This window comes from Vicia villosa, linkage group LG1 (assembly GCF_029867415.1).
Source record: "Vicia villosa cultivar HV-30 ecotype Madison, WI linkage group LG1, Vvil1.0, whole genome shotgun sequence".
Taxonomy (NCBI): Eukaryota; Viridiplantae; Streptophyta; class Magnoliopsida; order Fabales; family Fabaceae; genus Vicia; species Vicia villosa.
The window spans coordinates 90,638,639-90,661,197 of record NC_081180.1 but is presented as its reverse complement, the minus strand read 5'-3'; the positions used below and the strand labels follow the sequence as shown (position 1 = coordinate 90,661,197).

Below are 22,559 nucleotides of genomic sequence, written 5' to 3'. Positions count from 1 at the left end.
TTACAAGTTACAACAATATTATGCGAGTAAAAAAGAAGATAGCAATATGGATAAAGGTAGGCTTCAATAATTTAATACTATCCCCCAATTTATTTATTTATACAAAAAAATATATAATTATGAAAAATTTAAAATAACTATTAAAAAATATATATAATTGTATTACTACAAAATAATTATACTGTTATTGAAACGAAAGTAGAAGAAAGATTTATGTCGACCATCATAAGAAGGTTTTTGATGTTGCGGCAATCATTCTTCAATAATCAAATAAATATTTGTTAAATTTATCACTTCAATGTTTGAGTTATTATTTGAGAAAGTTGAAAGTATTGTAAATGTGAGTGAAAGAATATTTGAATGTGAGTGAAGGAACACATAAACATGAATAAGAGTTAGCCTGTTCTCAGAGTAAATAAAATCTATGAGTTGAGTTAGTCCTTTAGTTTATCGGATCTATGCAAATAAATTGTAAATTAGTTAAAGATAATTTAAAAATAATAAATTAAGTAAAGTAAAAGTAATTAACAATTATTGATATTTTCCTTATAGTTTGTACCCTAAACATAACTTTTTGATTATTTATATTTGAGGAGAATATAATGGAGATGGCGGACTATAGTGGAGTAGGGAATCTGCCATTACAACTTAAGAAATAAACTAATCTCATATAGACAACAGTGCCTTTGTCAAAATTAAAGTATTCTCAGAGATTATAATAATCTATTACCCCTCAGTGTGTGTGATACAAAACTAATAATTTATTCATAAAGTATCATTTAATAAAAACAAGTGCACTTTTGAATTTGATTACCACTATAGTGTAAAAAATAAATTATTTACACTTCATTATTATGTCAGTTTGATATGTTGCTTCATGAAATTTTTTAATATTTTTTTATAACCTTATTCTAAAAAGTAAGTAAAAATAAATTATAAACATTTTATTAACATGTCATAAATAATTTATACACGCTCTTTTAATCTGTCTCTCATATATTTATATAATAAGTAATTTCATATAAGTAAATTCAAACCGACATGAATTAAACATATAAGAGTACTATACCACTGTAGTCTATGTAGACTTATACTTCAAAAACATATATTTTTTTAAATTTTAATATAAAAAACACATACCCCAGTGAACCGACATCGTAGAAAATGCCAAAAAAAATAAAGATTCTGATCTGATTCTTTCTATGTACTGGAAAATCAATTGATATGGTTGATAACAATTTAGAATATGTAGGATTAGAGCTTAGAAGGACTCAACTAGAACCTTTGGAATATATACCTATGGATACTCCTTTTGAATTAGAACCTCTCAAATATCAAATAAACAATTTTGAAATATCATCATATATAGAAGATTTTACTTAAGCTAGATAGGAAAAAGACTTGCACTAGCAGAAACAATGTGGTTTAATGCATAAAATCTGGCAATTTGGTGGGCATTCCCTGTGCAATGGCACAACTAAGAACAGCAGACCTGCAGGAGATATACCAGAAAACAATTATGATTCTGGTGCTCATAAAAGCCATAAATTAAACACCATAGAGATAAATAATGCAAGCGAAATCAACGGCAAAACTATTAGCATACATGCATAAGAGTTTGAAAAAAATTCAATTTGTGAAACACAGTAAACAGTAAACTTGCAAACATAAAACACCAAATAAATAGTACAATATTCTGATCAGAGAAAACTGGGTTACTTTCAAAATATCCATGACATTTGTGAATACTTAGTACATTACTTAATACTAATGTTGTACAAGTATTTGCGCAGAAGACTAAAAGTTTGACAGCTACTGAAGGGTGTTGGCAAACCACTGCCCTCCATTGTATATGCCACCTCAGCCGACAATTTGCTCAGGTGCTTTTCAACCCACTGCTGTTTTTATTGTTCTTCGATCTCGCTTGTCTTGTTAGATCTTGCTTGGTTATCATTCTTTGTTGGATCTAACTAGCACAAGATTTCAAAGTTTCACTCAACCCATCAGAAGTCACAAGTGTGACTTCGTCTGGTGAATTTAGGGTGGCTTCAAAGAACAATATTAGGAATACACCATAGGATAAGGAAAAATGAGTAGTTATATAATGTGCCGCATATACGAACATGCCATGTACACACAAGAGAGAGCAAAGGAATAACAAAAAAATGAAGAAGGTTTTAGTTTTGAGGAAGCTCTTTTCTATGGTACAGTATTGCAAAGTGGACAAACAATCTCTGGAAGACACTCCTTCACATTATCTTCAACACATGGCAGAAGTTTGGCCAAGAAGAAACGCCTATGCCAACATGTTATTTTTGGTAATAACCTATGCCAAAACTTTTGCTGTGGTAATGCGAGATTCACAAAAAGTATTGGCTGCAATTGTAGTAAAAATAGCAAAGTTATCTAAACTGGCAATTGCAATGCCATCTCACAAAGTCCTTGAGTATTCAATGATCTGTTTTTACTGAAGAAAGTTATTAGAATCTGGATCACAGTCTAATGGGAATGGGACACCTTTCAGAGAGTTTTTGTTGCAAAATCTATACATGTATCCATCCAAGAAATATCGAGTGGTATTTCAGAAGGACCTGAATTTTCATTTGCTTTGTCAGTATCACAACTCTCAGCAGAAGCAGCACATTCTGAATGATAAGGTCTTCTTCAGGTGAAGACACATTGCAATCTTCTTGCTCGTCACCTGCACTCAGCACTTTGATTTTCTTATGATGCTCTTCAGCAGCAGCAGCCAACCCTACTTAGTGGGATAAGGCCTGGTTATTTGGTTGTTTGGTTTGGCTCTTCAGAAGCAGCCAAAAATTCAGAATGCTTAATGTTCTCAAGCTCAGAAGCAGTTTGAGAGGTTTTGTAGGCTTAAAACTTACTCCAGTGAGAGTTTGTATTCCATACATGGATCTGTTAGTAATAATCCAAGAGACAAGTCAACTCAGGGGAGTAATCGAACTCCCCGTCAGTTTGTCCATATGTCCATTAACAGTAGCTATGTTCTACATAGATAAAAAGGAAAAGCATTCCTGATCATTGTCAATACCATGCTTCTCCACAGTCTTCTCGGGAAGCAATTTCAGAGTAAACAATTTCCCATAAGAGTATTCATTATGACTCCACTAAGGTGAATTCGCTGTGTTTGGGGCACTGAAGTATTTGCTCTTTAGTTTGTTACCGACCTTGAACTACATTAAGATGTTCACCTAAACCATTAGGAAGAAGTAAAGACGTTCTTCCACAATTGTGATCAATTCACCCTTACGATATTGATAAACATTAACTCGACAAGCTTCATTGCTTCTTTTAACCTATCAGATTGGATCATACTCAATCCCAGCAAGGTGCTTCAATGCATAGCTAGACAAATAGATGTCTTTCTAGTACTTGTATTTGTCCTGACTATTGTCAGACTTTTTAAATTTTTATTGAACACTTTTTGAAAGGTGCTTATCTGGGGAGGCTCCATTTATGCAAACTGGAACTAAAACACTTTCAGCTTAGTCAAACTTCCCTTCTTTCTTTCTGATCCAAACCTTTAGCTGACCGTAGAACTGAGCTGGTCATTGGAGTGCTGGCGGGACCTATATCATGTCGTAAACATAAATCACATGCAATATCTTCAAATAGTTACTTGAACAAGAACAAACTTTGACCTATATAAACTCTACTGTGAACACATAATTGTCTTAATTGAGTAGTCATCATAAATAATTGGCAGGATATAATTTTATATATTGCAGGTCAGTTAATGGCATCCCAGAAACATAGTTAAAAACATATACAAAACTTATGGAACTCAGTGTTGTTGTCCTCGAGAGAAATAGAAAACGGGTCAGAACTTTGCACTACTAGAAATATGTTCAGAGATAGACATATACATAATATAGATTCTCCTGCTCGAGCAGCAACGGGGATATGTTGATTATTGGCTATTGCATTCAAATTTGAGCTCCAATCCATGCCAACTAACAGTGTTGGTTTCAGGATTACTCCTTATCGAGAAAGAATCATTGACTCAAGTTTGTAGAAGTATAAGTCTCTACACTACAGATAATTAACTTTAAGGAGGCGGGGAAGGAGGGTAAGCAAGGAAATAAACCCAAAACGAGTACACTTTGATTTAAGAAAAACAGCTATAATCCCTTTTCCATTGTGTGCGTATATGAAGAAGATATTGTTCTCGGGTAAGAGACTGTGCAAGAACAGATAAGAAGTATATGACAAAACAGAAAGGAAAATGTACAGATATTGGAAACACTTCGAGGGGTTTACTTTCCCCTTCCCAAACCTTGCAATTCACTTATCTTTTTCTCTAGCCATATCGCCTCCTCTCCTTTAATCCCATTACCACTCCCTAAATCTAATTCCTGTCACACAGGTAGACTGCTACAATCAATGTTGTCCAAATTGCACGTTTACCTAAGCGTAATCAAGCAAATTTCACACAAATTTCAAATCCCATGCACACTTAGGATTGCAATCTGGTGGACCAGATTAGAATCCCTGAGGAAATTCATAAAATTCAGAATGGTGATTTTGACCTAGTAATGGTGGATTAGAGTAAAATCACTGAGAAAATAAAATCAGTGGGATAGGTATTGCGACCTAATAATTCTTCTGGACCCCACAATTTTGCACTCTAAGCCAACTTGCTTCGCACCCGAACCAAATAATAAATCTTACACCTCGAACATAAAGCAAAATTTTAGCAAATAATTTTCCAAAACTAAATTTTCTCACAATCACGTTTCATCCAACATCCAAACAAGGCTAACAAACACACCTAGTTTGTGAACAGTGTTAAGTATATAGGAAAAAAGAAACTGAATGCGTAGCATAGTGACATGGTAAACTATAAACTATTTGAGAAATAGTTAAAGCAGCATAACTTGACTATGGTATCATAAAAGCAGTTTTAAACTGTTGTCAGGGTCGCAGATGCAATTGCGCCGTGATATTTGAAATTGCAGAAAAAAATTGTTGATGCAGCCACAATTGCAGCTGCGGAGATTCCAAAAACCTTGGTGTCGTAGCCACAATTACAATTGTCACCATATTTGAGGCTTACGTCAGAAACATGGCGAATATAATAGGCAACGAGGCGTTGAGGCTTATATCAGAAACATGGTGGATATAAGGCGTGACTTGAGGCCTGCGACTGACTGCCACGACAGCAATTTGACAATACTTGTAGACCAAAATTTAAAACCTTGCTTGAAAGGGCAATAAATATAAATTGCAAGAGCAGCTTGTATCAGGTAAAAAATCTCACAGAAATCATGGATGAGTATCCTCTTTAACAAGGTCAAATCACTAGGTTACTTACCGGTTTCTATCAAGCTGTTAGTTCTCGAATATTACAAAATAGCCAAAGAACCCTATGCTTAAAAATATGTACACAGACTATATAGCTACGCCGGCAAAAAAGGAAACAAATTAAACAGCCCTAAAATATGGTAAGCGTTAATTCTCAATGTAAGCCACAAAACCCTCACCAGAAAATCGGCAAGCCCTTGACTAGACTTTGAACCTATAAGAGAGTCAGCTCCTGTGGGTTTTCCATAGATTGTCTGAGAATATACTCGGCTCTCCTTTTCTTATCATCTCTTTCATCTTCTCTACCAACCAAAGATATCGCGTGCAAGGCCTCCTTCTTCTTATTTCTATCACCAAAAGACTCCCCAATGAACTTCTTCCCAGTTCTAAACTTGAAATGCACAGTAGGCCTTGCAGTAGCAGCAGGAATAACTGTCTTATCTCCATCAATCCCATCATCACACAAAACACCACCACCACCTAGCATCTCGATTGCTGGAGCAAAAGCCTCCATCACCGAGACTCGGTCTCCATCAACAAGTGGTAACTTCGACGCCAAAACAACCGGAACTGGAGCAATATCTACATCTTCATCAGGAACAGGAACTGGAACGCTTGTTGCTGCTGCTACTGTTTCTGTGGATCCATTACGGTTACGGTTGCTGTTACAAAGCAACAATCGCTTCTGCAAATTCAACAATGACCTCTCAGCCTTTCTACGCTGTCTAGCCTGTTCAACCTTATCCTCACGGGGATCAGAGACTCTCTCATCCCAAACAGGTGTATGAATGTAAGTATGAGGATCAGGTAATGCCGGTAACCATGGCGGTATATGCTTCGACGGTGGAGTTTCACCCATTTGTAAAAAACTCGGAATGTTCCTCCGTTCACGGGTCACCGGAAAATGCGGAATCGGTTGAGCAAACGAAGTCTCCGGCATAGATTCAGCGTAACTCATAATCTCCTTCACACCATTTGAAAACCCTCGAGGCGCTTCTAAATCTTCCCATGCTCGAATCAAATCGAATACGCTGCACTGTGATCTACCGGCGAGGTTGGCGTGGAATTTCGCCGTTTTGCCGAAGTCGAGGAGGTAACGGATTACGATGTCGGAGAAAGATTCGAGGGCTGAATCTTTGACGGCGTGAAACCCTGTGGCTTCACATAGCTGAGCCACCGCAAGCTTCGCCGTGGCTCGCCCGAAGTCGTCGGGGGCTGCTCTTACTGTGGAGATTGTGTTCTTTCGAGTTGCGATTAGGGTTTTCGTATTGATTTCAGATTTTTCGCTCGTTGCCATTGAAGAGAAAGTAAAATCGGATAAAGGGTTAGAGAGAGTATTTGAGAGCTTGTAACAGTAACCTAACCGTAATGGCAAACGACAGGGTAGACAGACCAACCAACTAGTGGCAAAGGATTTACTACGTTTGAAAAGTCATACTCCAACAATTAAGTGATTCTTACATCATATAAATTATATCTATAACCAATACTTACACCAAATACCTTTAAACGTAGGGGTGAGAATAGGTTAGGCTAGGCTTTATAAGGCCTGGATAAACTTATAAGGCCTGAGTCTGGCCTATGGCCTACTATAGGTTCATTTTTTCAGTTTGGCCTGACCTTTTTAAAAGTCTGGCCTGACCTGAAAGCCTATTTAAAAGCCTCTTTCTTTATTAATGTTTTCAATTAATTCATATTACTTAAGAAGCCTTATAGGTCGTATATATATGAACATTTAGACCAGCCTATTTAGCATTTTTTCTAATATATATGCATATATAGACCAATCTATTTAACGCTTTTTCTAATATATATGCATATAAAGGCTAACCTATTTAAACTAATTTTAATATATATGAAAATATAGGCCGACCTACAAGGCTTTATAGGCTTTTTTAATAGTCTAGGTCTGGCCTATTTTATTAAATAGGCTTTTAAAAAAGCTCAAGCCCGACCTTTTTATCAAATAGGTCTGGCCTGACCTGGCCTTAAGTAGGCTAGGCTATAGGCCCCTGTAGGCCGGTCTGACCTATTCCCACCCCTACTTTCACGTGAACAGTATTTTCTAAATAAAATAATAATATTTATTATTATTTTTTTAAATTACGAACAACACTGTTCATGTACGGAGGTGCATTAACCAAAACTTCCCTCCAAAACTTCCCGCCAAAATTTTCACCAATTATAATTTATTCAATTAAAATATAATAATTTTAAAAAAGTAGTTTAAGTAAAATAATTAACATTCCACTAACTCAAAACTACCCACTAACTCACATTATTATAATTTAATTTTATTACTAATTAAAAAACAATTATTAACATTCCTCATTACTCAACTTCCCACTCACACCACAAAAATTAGATAAAAGGTACGTATAACCTCACTAATCTAATTACTTCACAAATTAAATTAAAAAATAAAATAAGAGCAAATTTTAAAAATATAGCCACGTACCATTCTATAATCTCCACTAATTTCATTACTTCATGCATTTTCTTTTCACTAACTAAATTTCTATTTAATCTATTTATACAACCATTTATCTATTAATTCAACCTCGTCATCATCTTTTTTCACAAGAGGAGTGTTAGCAACACTCTCTTTTGAACACTCTCTCAAGCAATCACTTTCTTATTGGTTGATACATGACAATTCTAATTTTACTTCTTACATTTTTCTAATCTTTTAATGTTTCTCCTTTTATTACTATGCTTCCCACAAGCTCTACTCCCTCTATACTCTATAGTTTGTTTATTTACATTTTCCTAATCTTCTAACGTTTCTCCTTTTATCACTATTCTTCCCACAAGTTCTACTCCCTCTAGAGATTGTCCATTTTTAGTGATTTATTTTGTTGCAATAGTCCATACATAACCCTTATGATTTTGCTTTTCAAAATAATGTAAAGTATAACATTAAAGAACTTATTAGCTTTGTTGATGTATTTGTTCTTACCTTTTTTTTCTTCTATTTATCCAATGTTAATTTTAATCTATTTTGAAGTCCATTTTAATTTTCTTATTCCACTTCTCTCAATTTTACAGGCATTTTTTAAAGGTATGTAGACGATCTTGATTTTATCCATTATTTGATTCGACAATAATTTCAACTACATTAATAGCCTCTCCTAGAACAATAAAGTGGTTTTGTAATTGTATATAAAATAGTTATTTATTACAATTTCTGTGATTTTCTTTTGTTGTATAATATCATTTTGTAAGTTATTAATATTATTTCATTATTATTGATTATTGAGTCAATTACAATTTATTAATTATTATTATTATTGATTACTTGCACGGGTGTACGGACTAGTTTTATTATTACATTAACCAAATTTTTAGACATCATTAATCAAATTTGATGACAGTTACAAAATTATCTGCAATAACCATATTTTTACAATGCATTAACCAAAAAGTAAAAATTACTTAGTTATAAATATTATTATTTTATTTTAAAAAACACTGTTCACCGTATAAATACGGAGTATTTGGTGTAAGTATTGATGTATAAATATAGTGTAAGAATAACATCACTCTTAATTTTATATCGCGTCCCTTTTCGCATTTTGAGTTCACCATACCTTAATTTTAGAAGTTGTTATGCCTTTTACAAAAACCTAAGATCGTGATATCAATTGTTGGGAATATGTCCTATTGAATCTAGAAGGCGCATTGGATAAATGAGGTGATTTTGTGAAGCAGACATGAGTTTTCTGAATTCTTTTGTTAACTATGCATTATTGGACAAATACATTAGGAAGTTCCTTAATAGAATGCAAAGCACAAAGATGAAAACAAAACAATCTCAAATAAAGAATATACTAATTGATTATGACAAACAATTATGATCTTAGTTATTTGACTAAATTCACCAATATTACAATGAGAAACATTATCCAAACTAAAACACAAAATGAATCAAATACTCTAGCAATGAAATCTAGACATGATTATAAATATTAGACAACAAATTATGATCACTTGGAACATGACAATTAAACTCAATTTAATGTCAAGATGACACTTATTTGTAACCTTCAAGAGCCTTATGTTTGTCTCCATTAATGATAAAAGAGATTTCAATTAGATGAATTGTTTGGAGAAAGTGGACTTTAACTCATGCAATTGAAAAATTCATGTGTGCATAAACGAAACATAATTGAATCAATCATACGAGAACAACAAAAAGTAAAAAAGTGGTGGTTTAGTAGCTCAGAATTCACCAAGCCACATTGGGCTAGATGATTTGCTCAGCGAGTCATAATCCTTATCCTTCCAAGGATAACAAGAGATGAAAGACTGCTCTATGAAGCCAGCCCCCCACACGTGTCCTTTTACAACTATACATAAGGACTGTGTCACGCACTCCCCTCCTTAGAAGTGTCAGGGTCATGCAATTGCACATGAGCAGTCACCAACCCAACTAACCCAGTGATATGTCTGAACCATGTTCCACCACCCTAGTGCCCCCACCTGGGTTACAAGCTGGAGTCACCCAACCCAGCAAGCTCACTCATCTGTCAGAACCTTATAAACAGTTAATTCTTTTGTTTTCTACTCAATGTGGGACATTGTGCTATGATTTTGTTAAACATTTGAGAAATTATTCAAATAACAGTGATGGGATAAGCTTGTGCATGAAGCCACCATGTTACACTATAGTAGCAAATAATTTTTGGATGCTTATTTACATACAGAAATGGCAATGAAATGTTACAATGACTTGATTCATTTCCTTTCAGCTATGGTGCAGATTAAGCATGGTTGTAAAAGCTTTTGAGCAAAATTTTCTGCAATGAAGATTGACTGAGAATACTTTTTTGCAATGCCAACTAAAGAACTCTAAAAGTAAAACATCACTCTCTTAACATTATCTTTCAAAGCTGGTAATGGCTTTACACCACATTCTCCACCTGCTCTTGTTGTTGTTCACTTGGAACTATGGCTAGAAGTTCCACCATCAGCTGTAGAGCCATTCTCTTGCATCTCCGGTTCCATATAGAATCGTGCTCGAAAGGCGGCTAAATGTGCATAGTATGCTGGAGGAACTGCACAGAATAAGAATTTTGCCGATAGTTTAAGTTTTCGATTGTCCAAAAACATGTTGAAAAACTGAAAAAAAAACTTCACTTTAATGAATAATAGGCTTACCAATGGATACGGATCGTGTGCACCTAGCATACGTATAACAAAGATTGTTTGTCAAAGATTGAATTCCATCTGCTGTGAAATTGTTTTCGTCCCATAGAACATGATAATGAGCTGGCCGACTTGTTCCATACGTATAGAAACAGAATCCATAGTTAAGGAAAATAAAAAGCTTATATATGTGTTAAAGATCAAATAAGAATAGTATCTACCTAGATGCCGGCGTGACTGCAGATATAAAAGTCAAATTCAGTCGGATGGCAAATTTTGGTGTCGACAACGGTCCCTGAAAGACAAATTTATATTAAAATGAACAACGATTAAGAAACTAACTTATGCACAAATGCATTTTAGGAATGCGGAGCTTACCAGGCAATATATTTCTACTCTTATCTGTGTTATTCCTGTCCCTATGGTTGTTTGGAAATAACCGAGTATGGTGTCGTTTTTGTACAATGATGAAAGTTACTGGAGGCTGATAGTTTGGTTCTAAGGAAGCACATGCCTGCATAGATGTTGCTTATATCAGAACATGTTTTTGTCATGAAAAGAACATATAAATATAATGATTAAAGAAAGCAATCGATGAAATTTACCTTCCGGATTGCATCCAACTCGTAAAGTAAAACTTGGTAAAATTGTCCTTCACTTACACCATCCCTTTATAAATTTCATTGTTAGCACGCTGATTAACTAAAACTTACATCAACATATATTTATCGCAAGGACCTGTAAAATATGATTCGCAGAGGCTTTTATCCCGTAGCTTTTCTGTAGGAAATCAGTAAATCTCTGCACAAGAAAAAGGTTAACAAATCAAGCTATAACAATATGCAAAACTAACAAAGTGAGATTCATATTCTTATTACCTTATCATGCCGCCACTAACAGTGCCGCGAACAGGATCATGCCATGTTTTATATAAATCTTGTATAAGTTCCTGTCTGTGAGCTTGAGCACACACTAAGCCAGCATATTTTGTCACTTCAGGCCAATCTGGGGATGTTACAACCTACATAGATTTGGAAGCATGTATCAGTTGTAAAAACAAAATCCTAATAACCATTGCAATTGTATTAAAAACAAGATAAATACAGCTGCTATTGAGGGGCTAGTGTCTTCTCCGTTTTCAGGGTGCGTAACATCTGCTCCAAAAATTATCATCTTCAATAAATTGAGCTTGATTCCATTTCATTTATTGTTTTACTGCTGCTGTGTTTTGTAACCATAACATTATGCCTTTTACCAGAACCTGAGATCGTGAAACTAGAAGGTGCATTGGATAAATGAGGTGATTTTGTGAAGCACACATGAGTTTTCCAAACTAAAACACAATATGAATCAAATACTCGAGCAATGAAATCTAGACATGATTATAAATATTAGACAACAAATTATGATCACTTGGAACATGACAATTAAACTCAATTTAATGTCAAGATGACACTTATTTGTAACCTTCAAGAGCCTTATGTTTGTCTCCAACTCCAATAATGATCAAAGAGATTTCAATTAGATGAATGATTGTTTGGAGAAAGTGGACTCATGCAATTGAAAAATTCATGTGTGCACAATATGAAACATAATTGAATCAATTCATATGAGAACAACAATAAGTAAGAAAGTGGTGGTTCAGTAGCTCAGAATTCACCAAGCACATTGGGCTAGATGATTTGCTCAGCGAGTTGTTATCCGAATCCCTCCAAGGACAAGAGTTGAAAGACTGCTCTCTGAAGCCAGTCCCCCCACTTGTCCTTTTTACAACTATACATAGGACTGTGTCACGAAACCAAGGCCTCCCGCCCCCCTGGCCCGAATAAGTTAACAACTCCCTCCTTAGAAGGGTCAGGCTCATGTTAGCGCATGAGCAGTCACCAACCCAACTAACCCAGTGATATGTCTGAACCATGTTCCACCACCCTAGTGCCCCCACTTGGGTTACAAGCTGGAGTCACCCAACCCGGCAGGCTCACTCATTTGTCAGAACCTTATAAACAGTTAATTCTCTTGTTTTCTAATCAATGTGGGACATAGTGCTATGAGTTTGTCAAACATTTGAGAAATTATTCAAATAACAGTGATGGGATAAGCTTGTGCATGAAGCCACCATGTTACACTATGGCACATATAATGATTTTTGGTTGCTTATTTACATAGTGAAATGGCAAACAAATGTTACAATGACTTGATTCATTTTCTTTCAGCTATGGTGCAGATTAAGCATGGTTGTAAAGGCTTTTGAGCAAAATTTTCTACAATGAAGATTGACCGAGAACACTTTTATACAATGCCAACTAAAGAAGTCTAACAGTAAAACATCACTCTCTTAACATTATCTTTCAAAGCAGGTAATGGCTTCACACCACATTCTCCACCTGCTCTTGTTGTTGTTCCCTTGGAACTATGGCTAGAATTTCCACCATCAGCTGTAGAGCCATTCTCTTGCATCTCCGGTTCCATATAGAATCGTGCTCGAAAGGCGGCTAAATGTGCATAGTAGGCTGGAGGAACTGCACAGAATAAGAATTTTGCCGACAGTTAAAGTTTTTGATGTCCAACACATGTTGAAAAAATGAAAAAAAAACTTCACTTTAATGGAAAATAGGCTTACCAATGGATACGGATCGTGTGCACCTAGCGTACGTATAACAAAGATTGTTTGTCAAAGATTGAATTCCATCTGCTGAGAAATTGTTTTCGTCCCATAGAACATGATAATGAGCTGGCCGACTTGTACCCTACGTATAGAAACAGAATCCATAGTTAAGGAAAATAACATGCTTATATTTGTGTTAAACATCAAATAGGAATAGTATCTACCTGGATGCCGGCGTGACTGCAGAGATAAAAATCAAATTCGGTTGGATGACAAATTTTAGTGTCGACAACAGTCCCTTTAAGACAAATTTATATTAAAATGAACAACGATTAAGAAACTAACTTATGCACAAATGCATTTTAGGAATGTTGAGCTTACCAGGCAATATATTTCCACTCTTATCTGTGCTATTCCTGTCCCTATGGTTGTTTGGAAATAACCGAGTATGGTGTCGTTTTTGTACAATGATGAAAGTTACTGGAGGCTGATAATTTGGTTCTAAGGAAGCACACGCCTGCATAGATGTTGCTTATATCAGAACATGTTTTTGTTATGAAAAGAACATATAAATGTATGATAAAAGAAAGCAATTGACGAAATTGACCTTCCGGATTGCATCCAACTCATAAAGTAAAACTTGGTAAAATTGTCCTTCACTTACACCATCCCTGTATAAATTTCATTGTTAGCACGCCAATTAACTAAAACTTGCATCAACATGCATAATGATATTGCAACATATATTCATCGTAAGGACCTGTAAAATATGATTCGTAGAGGCTTTTGCCCCGTTGCTTTTCTGTAGGAAATCAGTAAATCTCTGCACAAGGAAAAGGTTACCCAACCAAGCAATGACAATATTCAAAACAAACAAAGTGAAATTCATATTTTTATTACCTTATCATGCCGCCACTAACAGTGCCGCGAACAGGATCATGCCATGTTTTGTATAAATCTTGTATAAGTTCCTGTCTGTGAGCTTGAGCACACACTAAGCCAGCATATTTTGTCACTTCAGGCCAATCTTGGGATGCTACAACCTACATAGATTTGGAAGCATGTATCAGTTGCAAAATAAAAAAAATCCTAATAACCATTGCAATGGTATTAAAAACAAGATAAAAAGATTAGATAAATACGGCTGCTATTGAGGGACTAATGTCTTCTCCGTTTTCAGGGTGCGTAACATCTGCTCCAAAAATTATGGTTGGTATGTCGCTAACTAATGGTATTCTGTAGCTAACAGCATCTAAAAGAACAGTGTTTCTACCTCCCATCTGCACCGAGAAGTAAATAAATGAACACTATTTAAGAAAGGAAATTATACATTTTGATGTGATCGAGAGCTAACAAACCTTCACATTTATCTTTAGAGACACGTTAGCCAAATACTGTTTGGAGATTTTGAAGACATGCTTTGTTAGGCAGCACTGTGAAATTATACCAAGGTCTGTTTCACAAATACGCTTGAGATCACCTGAAAACAAAAGATGATTAATACTATACGACAATCTTGTAGAGTTATTATTATTAAATATCAATCCATTTGGCTTACCATAAAGAGAACCATTATTGTCTGGCAATATTGCTAACAAAAGCTCCAACTCCTTTCCTTTAGTTTTGTTTGTCGACACTTGGTAAACGTGCTTCAAAGCTTTCTCCACTTGCTCAGGCTTGGCATTGTAGATAGGGATAACAGGCTCCAGATTAAATTCCTGCATAAAAACATAGCATTAGATATTGAGACTTTTCTTTCTGCACTTACAAGGCATACAAAAAAAGATAGAAAACTACCATGCCAGATATTTGACACATTTGAGCGAGATCATTACAAAAAGTGCGGGCAACACTATCTTGCAAGCCCCTTGAGAAATTTATGCAAGCCCACCGGTTAACAGTCATTCCATTAATCATTTTCTGTGGCATTCAACAATTAGGAGACAAAGATATCAGTAATGCAACTAAGAATAGAAGATATCTTAATGTTTCATTGGTTCAATCAAATTGGACGATGTTATGACTATTAACTATTAAACAATAATACCATTTCCTAACTGAGGAATATAGATCAAATATGTGTGATTTATAGAAATGCAACAAAATACCTTATTCATCATATTCCACTGGCCAACATGGGGTAAACAGTTCTTTTCTTTCCCACTTTCGTGATATTTAAGCTGCGGTTGAAAGTAATTTACATCAATGAATAGTAAGAAACTATATATAATGATATGTTTTCAGTGTACGACAAGAAATAGAAGGAGGAGCACATTACCCAAGGGGCAGGAAGAATTCGTGCTTCAACAGACGCTGGCTTCTCACTAATGTTAATTCCAAATTCCTTTGCATAAGGATCTTGGTCGTAGGCATTATGTTGAACAGTCTGTAAAATGTCATTTTCCCGGTCACGAGGTCTCTGGCAAGTAACTTTCAAAAGAGACGTAATTTGTTTCTCGTTTAATCTTTTTGTATAACGTTGACCTTCGACAATTTTGCATGCCTGGAGAACCGGAAACACACAAGAATAAACAAAAACACTATGTAATAGTTACTTCAAATACAAGGTACTTTTCAAACCTCCATAGGTAAGTAGTTAGCCTTCTTTTGGTTGCCTACTTGAAGGCAAGGAAGATGAGTATATTGAATAGTGAAACCATACATCTCTTGAAAGTATTCAACTACCGACTTCATAGTTGAATTCTCGTCAATGGGAAACCTAAAGAAAAAAATCATCATTATAAACTGATCTAATATAAAATCATTATATCTTATTCGATTATTGAGAAAAACCACTTACACAAGTTCTCTTGTTGGTTGAGAAGTTAACCCCGAAACACGGTATTTTCTTCTTACACTTCCTCTATGTGTTACTTCAACTTTAACTCCTCTAAGACCTTTCTTCACCTATAAAAAGGAATAGTTCTGTAAAAAACAAAATCAATACTGATAACATAATAGATGAACTTCACTAGCTCTCTCCATATCACAACGTACCTTGATGCGATCGGCATCCGACAATGGCCTTGACAGCACATCCTTCCCTAATAGCTGCCCAACAAATTCTACAACTGGAAGAGGCTCGATGAATGCAGCAGACGCCATATCTGTGAAATGCATTAACAAACAAAATGAAGAGAAACGGAAGAGTTAAATTATACTCCTCGGGACTTCGATATAAGAAGAAAGGTACAAGTATCTCGTGGACGAAATATATCTACTTTTCTGCTTATATTTAAATCCAGAGCGAGAACTTATATAATCAATGTTATTAATATACCTATATTGAGAGAAAGGCCCATTTGAGTAGGCCTTATGCTCTGGTAAAATCCACACCATGACTCCAATCCCTCTCCGAGCCGTTGTGGTTTTCTTATATCAGGTGAAAAGAATGACCTCCCAATTGGACAATACCTTTAAAAAACAGTCTTTGTAAGATAAATAAGAACTTAAGCTTCATATTTAAACTCTATCATTTTTTGAAGTTCAAAATTTCAGTCACATGAATGACTAGTACTACCTCTTAGTTGATAGCTCCCTTAATACAATGTCAAGAATTTGAAGTGCCTCCTGTGGCGCATCGGCGCGCTTACCAGCTAGAAATTTCCCCAAATGATGCAAATTTGCTTTAGCAACAAACTTAATGACCACTCTGTACTCTTTTACTCTTCTAAAAATATTTACCAAAATGTGTCAGCCGAAATTGCACTTATGTTTAAGCATATCAAAACACTATTTTGTTTTGGCAAATGCTATGTTGTTTGCCACTGATCAAAAGAAATAAAAAAAGAGAAAACATTTATTAAAAAGTAAACTTTTTAGGTTATCAATCAATGCATCAAAAAGGGTATTCTCTTAGAGTGCATGTAGTAAATCACAAATCACTCGCATTCATGCAGTCAACTTATCGGTTGTCGTTGAATCAGAATCAGACAATTCAGATTTCAAGGCCGGCGTGTTAGAGTTAAAAAAAATCAAAATATGTTTGTGTTGACTGCATGAGTGTATGAGATTTGTGACCACGGCAAATCCAAATCCGCAATCTCTCAACGTGTGCAGAAATTAATAAAGTGATAAAAAGGCAACATCCCATTAAGCCAACTTTTGTTGGTTGCTGTGCAGGGACACCCGACTGCAGAGGTGCGATTTCGGATCCGCGACATTCCGGCCATTAGGCTACTAGACCAAAGAAAAAGGGATAATAGGCAATAAATTCTTACTTGGGGCTATTAACTCCATCCTCCTCATCTACAAGCTTAATCATAAAATCTTTCCATGAAAAGGGTAGTTGGCCTGCAGTGTACAGACTTTTTCTGCCATCATAAGCAGGAAGCCTCATCCCTAAGTCAGACTCTTTATACAATCTCACAAGCTCAGCTATAATGGACCTGTTTACTGTTCTTGAAGACACCTCAGGAGTAATAGTAACCTTCAATACAAAAAAACAACACACATAATGATGACATTAAACACAACATGATGACACTACATTACATTAAAGCAAAAGCAACAATAGGAACAAAAGTCTCAGACCAAATTTAAGTTTCATAAATAGCACAACCAAAAAGAGGACTGCAAAATCAGAACCTCTCCCCTATAAGTAGAAAATCACAGGAAGAACTTAAATACTTTTAAACAGCTTTTTTCAGTTTTGTGATAAATAAATAAATAAATACAAAGGAAAAAGATCTTACATCATATTGGTTTAAGTCCTTGTCTGGTAACTCTGCAAAGAAGTGATTAGCCTTCACAATGCACTTTGTCCCAACTGTTCCAAATCCAGGCCTAGTAGCAAAGTTCAAAGACTTGCTTGAAGTAGGAAAACCAACATTTCCATTGGAAGAACTACTTGTTGTTGTTACAGTACATGGTCTCATAAAAATCTCTCCTTGATCAGATTTTCTACCACCTCTTCCTCTTCTTCTTCCTTTGTTCCTTGGTTGAAGTGAAGTTTGTTTATGGTTTTGTTCTGAAGATGCTGCTGGAAGTGGAACATTCTTAGATTTCTGTAAATTGGTTTTGAACACAATGTGTTGCTCTGAGCTTTCTTTCATCTGTCTCACTGGCATCTTGGCTTCAAAACTTTTGCTTCTAGCTTATGATTATTATATCTGCCAAAAAAGTACCAATTGTTTCATGTATAAAATACTTAAACACATAACAAAAAAAACAGTGAATTTTCACATCAAGTTTGAGTAGTAGTAGTAAATGAATCCCAATGCAAAACATTAAGCTGAGGAAAACGAAACATCACAAATAGAAAAAGACAAAATATATATATAAAAAAAAAAACACAAAAAAAGAACATTTTGGTTGTTCAGTGAAGAAGCCAATGAGTATGAAGAAAGAAGAGAATAGTTAATAAATCAAGGAGAAAAAAACAAAGAGTGAGAAGAAGAAGAAGAAAAAGTTGAAGTTACCGAGTTGGTAGTAAAGTGAGAAGATGATGGGTGATATGATGAAGTTATAGACGCATGCAAAGCAGTTTTGGTAGTTTGTTTATCACGTGTAATAGCTTTTTTCTGTGTTTCTTTCTTTTGCTTTTAAACTTGTCTTTCTCTCTCTTGCTTGCGCAGCCTCCTCGGGGATTCCTAACATGCCTATTTATGATATACGCAAAACTAAATATTAAAGGTAATTTGGTTGGTTATGCGCATGGAGATAGCAACGACTACAAAGGAAACAAACAATAATTTGAATTCCACTCATTTATTTCTTCTTCACTTGCTAGAGTGTGCTTCCTACTTCTAACTCTAAGTATTGTAATTTTAGGCTTTACCCCCACTCAAAATTCTAGGGCAAAACAAAAAAATAAATAATCTAAATTTATTAGTTATAGATAAAATATGAAAAAATAATTATAAATATTTCATTTATTAACTTGGTAGGATTCCTGTTTTTCATTCCTTTTTCGTTCCCCCAATGTTTGTTTGACGTGAAAATTGAAGAAATTATAATATTGTCTTCGACTCTTCGTTTTAAAATGATTGTCATTTTAACAAATAAAATTTGTTTCAAAATAACGGTCATTCTCACTTTAAACGACATTCGTTTTGAAACAGATGGGAGTAGTAACTTTGCTTGGAGGCGTGTAAAAAGTCTTTCTAATGCGATTCCAAACAATGTATAAATTCATGAGCGAGTAAAAGTATTATTGGAAGTTGGTATGATGAATAACTTATGGCTTATAATGCTTACATCAAGTTTTGGCAATGTTAGACGACGACTAAACAAAAAAGATTATTGTTCTTTCTTAACATTGTCATCATGAGTTTCTCATGCGCTTCCTCCAATGGAGTTCTGAGATTGGTAACATAGTTAGGATTTTTTAAATCTGCACTTCTTTTAGGTCTTCTATAGAGACCACCCTTTTTTCATTAAGTACTCTCTAAGTTTTAAATTCACATCCCGAGAGTTTATAGGAGCGGTATGGAATGTTCTCCCACCCCTTGTTGATTTGAGTTTTAATCTATCTTTGAAGCATCGTCTAGTAACCTCCTAAGTTCCTTTCACCACACTGACTTTCCCCATTATCAAAAGGGTACTCCAACGTCAAGCAAATAGTGGACAACACAACACTCTTATCAATACATTAAAAGTTAGACGATCGCTGATTATATTATATGATGAAATGTGGAAACTTAATTACTACTAGATAACATACTTTTATCTTTTTGGTATTTCTTTTGTGACAAAAAATGGTGTTGCGAGTGATATGGCTATTCATGTTTTCCTATTTGTATGAGAATACTACTAGGTTTCATCGCTAAGGTTGTAGTTACTCTTATGAGTTACATCCCTTTAAAAACTTCCTAGTATAAGACGCCATCTAATATTTTGGGGTCAATCTTTCTTCAAGTCCCATTTAAAAATCTACATATCAATCATCTTTGGATCATCTTTATGAGGGATAACCCCCTCTAAGTCTTTTACTAAGAACTTAACATTTGGAAGTTTTGGTATTGCAAGATCTCCGTATTTTTTTCTCACATTATTTACATGTCTCATATATCGCCCCTGATTGAACTTTATTTGTCACCTCTATAGAATCCTTCAATTCTGGTGTTAAGAGTATGCCTATTTGGTGGAATCTTCTTTTTTCTTGTGTTGCTCTCTGTCTTATGTTCAAGGAGAAAAATGAGATCTCTTCCTAGAAAGTCTGTCGCTTGTTATGCTTATTTTTATTGAGAATTAGGTATGAAATTATTTAGATATCCTTATTGTATCAACATTTTAATTTTTCTTTTTAATTGAAAGAAATTGTCGGTAACGTGCCCCTTTGGGTGATGGTAGGAAAACCACAAACTTTGGTTAGGGCTTATCTAGCCTTTTGGTTTAGGCGATTCACCTAATAGTCTGGTGTGTGTGTGTGTGATTTCTTTCAATAAATAATTCATTTTGACATTCAATTGAGATGTTAGAAAGTCATTCCGCCTTTTATCATATGATATGAAATTTGGCATATTTCCCTATTAATTATCTCGATTTTTTGGTGAATAATTTTCCTTTCTTATTAACTGCCCTTTTATTAACATCTATACTTCTTTTTTCTTTTTTCAGTGTTTTTCTCTTCTCTCTTGATATAACAATTAGCACACTTCATCATTTTTCGCATGTTGGTGGCTGGTTTTTGTGTTGGAGATTCGAAGAAATACTCAACCTTTAGTTTGTTAAGGAACTCCTAATAAACATTTCCTGATTTAGGTGGACTATTCATATGGTAGTTTTGTTGAAAGAGGTGAAATAGTTTTTAAAGGTTTCAGAGTGATCTTGGCGGACACTGAACATATATGTTGTTGTCATCTTTTGTTGTTTGCTTCGTGAAAACTAATGAATCAATTTAAAAAAAAAAATTCTCTCAATTTAGTGTACTAGAAAATTTGGTAGAAAAATTTCTGAAAATTTTAATGTACAGGAGAACTTAGTGGTAAGATTTTTGGTACACAAAATTTTCTCAAATTCTCTCAATTTTTAATACTAGATAGGAGAACTTCAATATAAAATGAGAACAAAAATAAAATTTTTAAACATAATTTATTCATATAAGAGATTTCGGTCAAATTGTATAAATTGTAAGGATGGCATATAATTGTTGGAGTATGAATTAAAATTTCCCTAAATTTGTTAGTCTTTCTTTTATGCCGGTTCACATCTCTCACATCTCTCTAAACATGAAGCATGTGAAATATATATGACCCAAGCATAGTACTACTACCACTACATTGTGGTATAATCTGTAGCCATTGAACCCAGCACTGACAGTGCTTGACCTTGACGCCAGGACCACTCACTACACAATTCCATACACTCCTTCTAAATTTTGAGAAACCAAAACGAACAGAGACCAACTAGAGCAAATATTTTATCAAAAAACTAAAGTTTGTGAGAGGTGAGGACCATTTTCATACATATATAATAATCCAACGTGACTAGTGTATTTTTTAGATGGCTTTGTTATTCATGGCACATTTAATGCATTTAGAGTCACTGAGATCTGTTATTCATACAAATCATGGGCTTATTTTGTTCCCTCTATATGTTATGCAATTTGATTAATCGCATAAAAGGAGTAGTGGATTAAGGACAAAAAGCGTTGGATGATGGTCAAAACTCAAAAATGGTTCCTTTTTTGGGCTTTGGGATTTGTTTTTGTCGTTGTGACATTGTACTATAAATCAATTAAATAACATGGGTTTGTTTTGTTTTGTTGGTCGTGTTGTGGTTGTGGACAAAGAAAGGGCATGTCTGAGATTGATGATGCATTGATGCTCGGTAGTGGTGGGTGGAGCAAGTGCGTGTGGTGGGACCTCACAACAAAACAAACACATCCCAAAATATCGAACAACATTTTGTACTACTGCTATATTGCAACCTATGCCACATACTTCGATGATGTTGGGTTCTTTTAGAATCATGTTTATTACTAGTACTTGTTGTGGATGAACGATGAACCTTTAAACATTTTCTCCATCACGTGAAAGGTACTCATTTGCTTCTCATATAATAGAGTGACAAGTCATTGCTAATTTCTTGTTTTGAATGGGTGAATTTGATAAAATTAGAACAATATAATAATTTTGTTTTAATTTCAAAATATTTGTTTTTATCCAAACAAAAACTATTTTATTAAACTCATCTCAACTAAAATTTGGGTCCAAATACATTCAAGAACTTTCTCAACCCGACATTTTTTGTTAAAGATATAGACTATTTTAATTAAAATGTAGGTTGTAGTGTTCTTTTATTTTGTCATGAGATGAAATATATAGGATGTGTGTTGTGTTCTTTTATTTTGTCGTGTAGATGAAATATATATAGAATGTGTGTTGTATAAGTTCATGGGAGCAAACGAATGAAAACAACTTAAAAAGTAAGTTGTTTTTGAAGTGTAGGAAGTTGTTATTTTGCGGGTGTAATTGATTATGAAGATTTTTTCTGCCTTGCATTGTATGTTGATCGAAGGTGTAATTGGTTATGGTGT

The 22,559-nt window shown here is 34.7% G+C and overlaps 3 protein-coding genes across 5 annotated transcripts; all 3 read right to left on the bottom strand.

Annotated features, from left to right (window-relative positions):
- Positions 1 to 1,127: 1,127 nt before the first annotated feature.
- Positions 1,128 to 6,761, bottom strand: LOC131643508 (transcription initiation factor TFIID subunit 8-like). Of its 3 annotated transcripts, XR_009296226.1 has the most exons (3): positions 5,505 to 6,761; positions 2,592 to 3,590; positions 1,128 to 1,492 (listed from the first exon to the last, which is right to left on the bottom strand). XR_009296226.1 is itself a non-coding variant. In XM_058913748.1 (2 exons), exon 1 carries the CDS (start codon positions 6,620 to 6,622, stop codon positions 5,540 to 5,542), a length of 1,083 nt encoding a protein of 360 aa, XP_058769731.1. In that variant the 5' UTR covers positions 6,623 to 6,761; the 3' UTR covers positions 1,157 to 1,492; positions 5,505 to 5,539. The 3 variants fall into 3 exon arrangements, 2 of the variants coding, with proteins under 2 accessions (XP_058769731.1, XP_058769730.1); XM_058913748.1 differs by lacking the exon at positions 2,592 to 3,590 and having other exon boundaries at positions 1,157 to 1,492; XM_058913747.1 differs by lacking the exon at positions 1,128 to 1,492 and having other exon boundaries at positions 1,551 to 3,590.
- A 4,049-nt stretch (positions 6,762 to 10,810) lies between these two features.
- Positions 10,811 to 11,646, bottom strand: LOC131648987 (protein argonaute 10-like). Its single transcript, XM_058918731.1, has 4 exons — positions 11,578 to 11,646; positions 11,352 to 11,494; positions 11,079 to 11,142; positions 10,811 to 10,987 (listed from the first exon to the last, which is right to left on the bottom strand). The coding sequence occupies exons 1-4, from the start codon at positions 11,644 to 11,646 to the stop codon at positions 10,811 to 10,813; spliced, it is 453 nt and encodes a 150-aa protein (XP_058774714.1).
- Positions 11,647 to 12,237: 591 nt separating this feature from the next.
- Positions 12,238 to 18,657, bottom strand: LOC131643507 (protein argonaute 10-like). The gene is made up of 21 exons (XM_058913746.1): positions 18,499 to 18,657; positions 17,773 to 18,189; positions 17,299 to 17,507; positions 16,599 to 16,748; positions 16,359 to 16,492; positions 16,076 to 16,185; positions 15,879 to 15,985; positions 15,659 to 15,797; positions 15,357 to 15,581; positions 15,187 to 15,258; positions 14,876 to 14,998; positions 14,637 to 14,796; positions 14,437 to 14,558; positions 14,221 to 14,358; positions 13,979 to 14,121; positions 13,839 to 13,901; positions 13,686 to 13,749; positions 13,460 to 13,595; positions 13,303 to 13,376; positions 13,094 to 13,220; positions 12,238 to 12,992 (listed from the first exon to the last, which is right to left on the bottom strand). The coding sequence occupies exons 2-21, from the start codon at positions 18,145 to 18,147 to the stop codon at positions 12,787 to 12,789; spliced, it is 2,877 nt and encodes a 958-aa protein (XP_058769729.1). The 5' UTR covers positions 18,148 to 18,189; positions 18,499 to 18,657; the 3' UTR covers positions 12,238 to 12,786.
- Between the last annotated feature and the right edge of the window lie 3,902 nt (positions 18,658 to 22,559).

What these genes read in the sequence shown, in the direction of transcription:
- LOC131643508 (XM_058913748.1), bottom strand. Translation starts at nt 6,622, where the DNA reads ATGGCAACGAGCGAAAAATCTGAAATCAATACGAAAACCCTAATCGCA.
- LOC131648987 (XM_058918731.1), bottom strand. Translation starts at nt 11,646, where the DNA reads ATGATAATTTTTGGAGCAGATGTTACGCACCCTGAAAACGGAGAAGAC. An exon ending in GTTAGTGGCGGCATGATAAG is followed by an intron (nt 11,143 to 11,351) that starts GTAATAAGAATA and finishes AAATTTATAAAG; the next exon opens with GGATGGTGTAAGTGAAGGAC. An exon ending in AGTTGGATGCAATCCGGAAG is followed by an intron (nt 10,988 to 11,078) that starts GTAAATTTCATC and finishes ACATCTATGCAG; the next exon opens with GCATGTGCTTCCTTAGAACC.
- LOC131643507 (XM_058913746.1), bottom strand. Translation starts at nt 18,147, where the DNA reads ATGCCAGTGAGACAGATGAAAGAAAGCTCAGAGCAACACATTGTGTTC. An exon ending in AGGGAGCTATCAACTAAGAG is followed by an intron (nt 16,493 to 16,598) that starts GTAGTACTAGTC and finishes TGTTTTTTAAAG; the next exon opens with GTATTGTCCAATTGGGAGGT. An exon ending in CACACGATCCGTATCCATTG is followed by an intron (nt 12,993 to 13,093) that starts GTAAGCCTATTT and finishes TATTCTGTGCAG; the next exon opens with TTCCTCCAGCCTACTATGCA.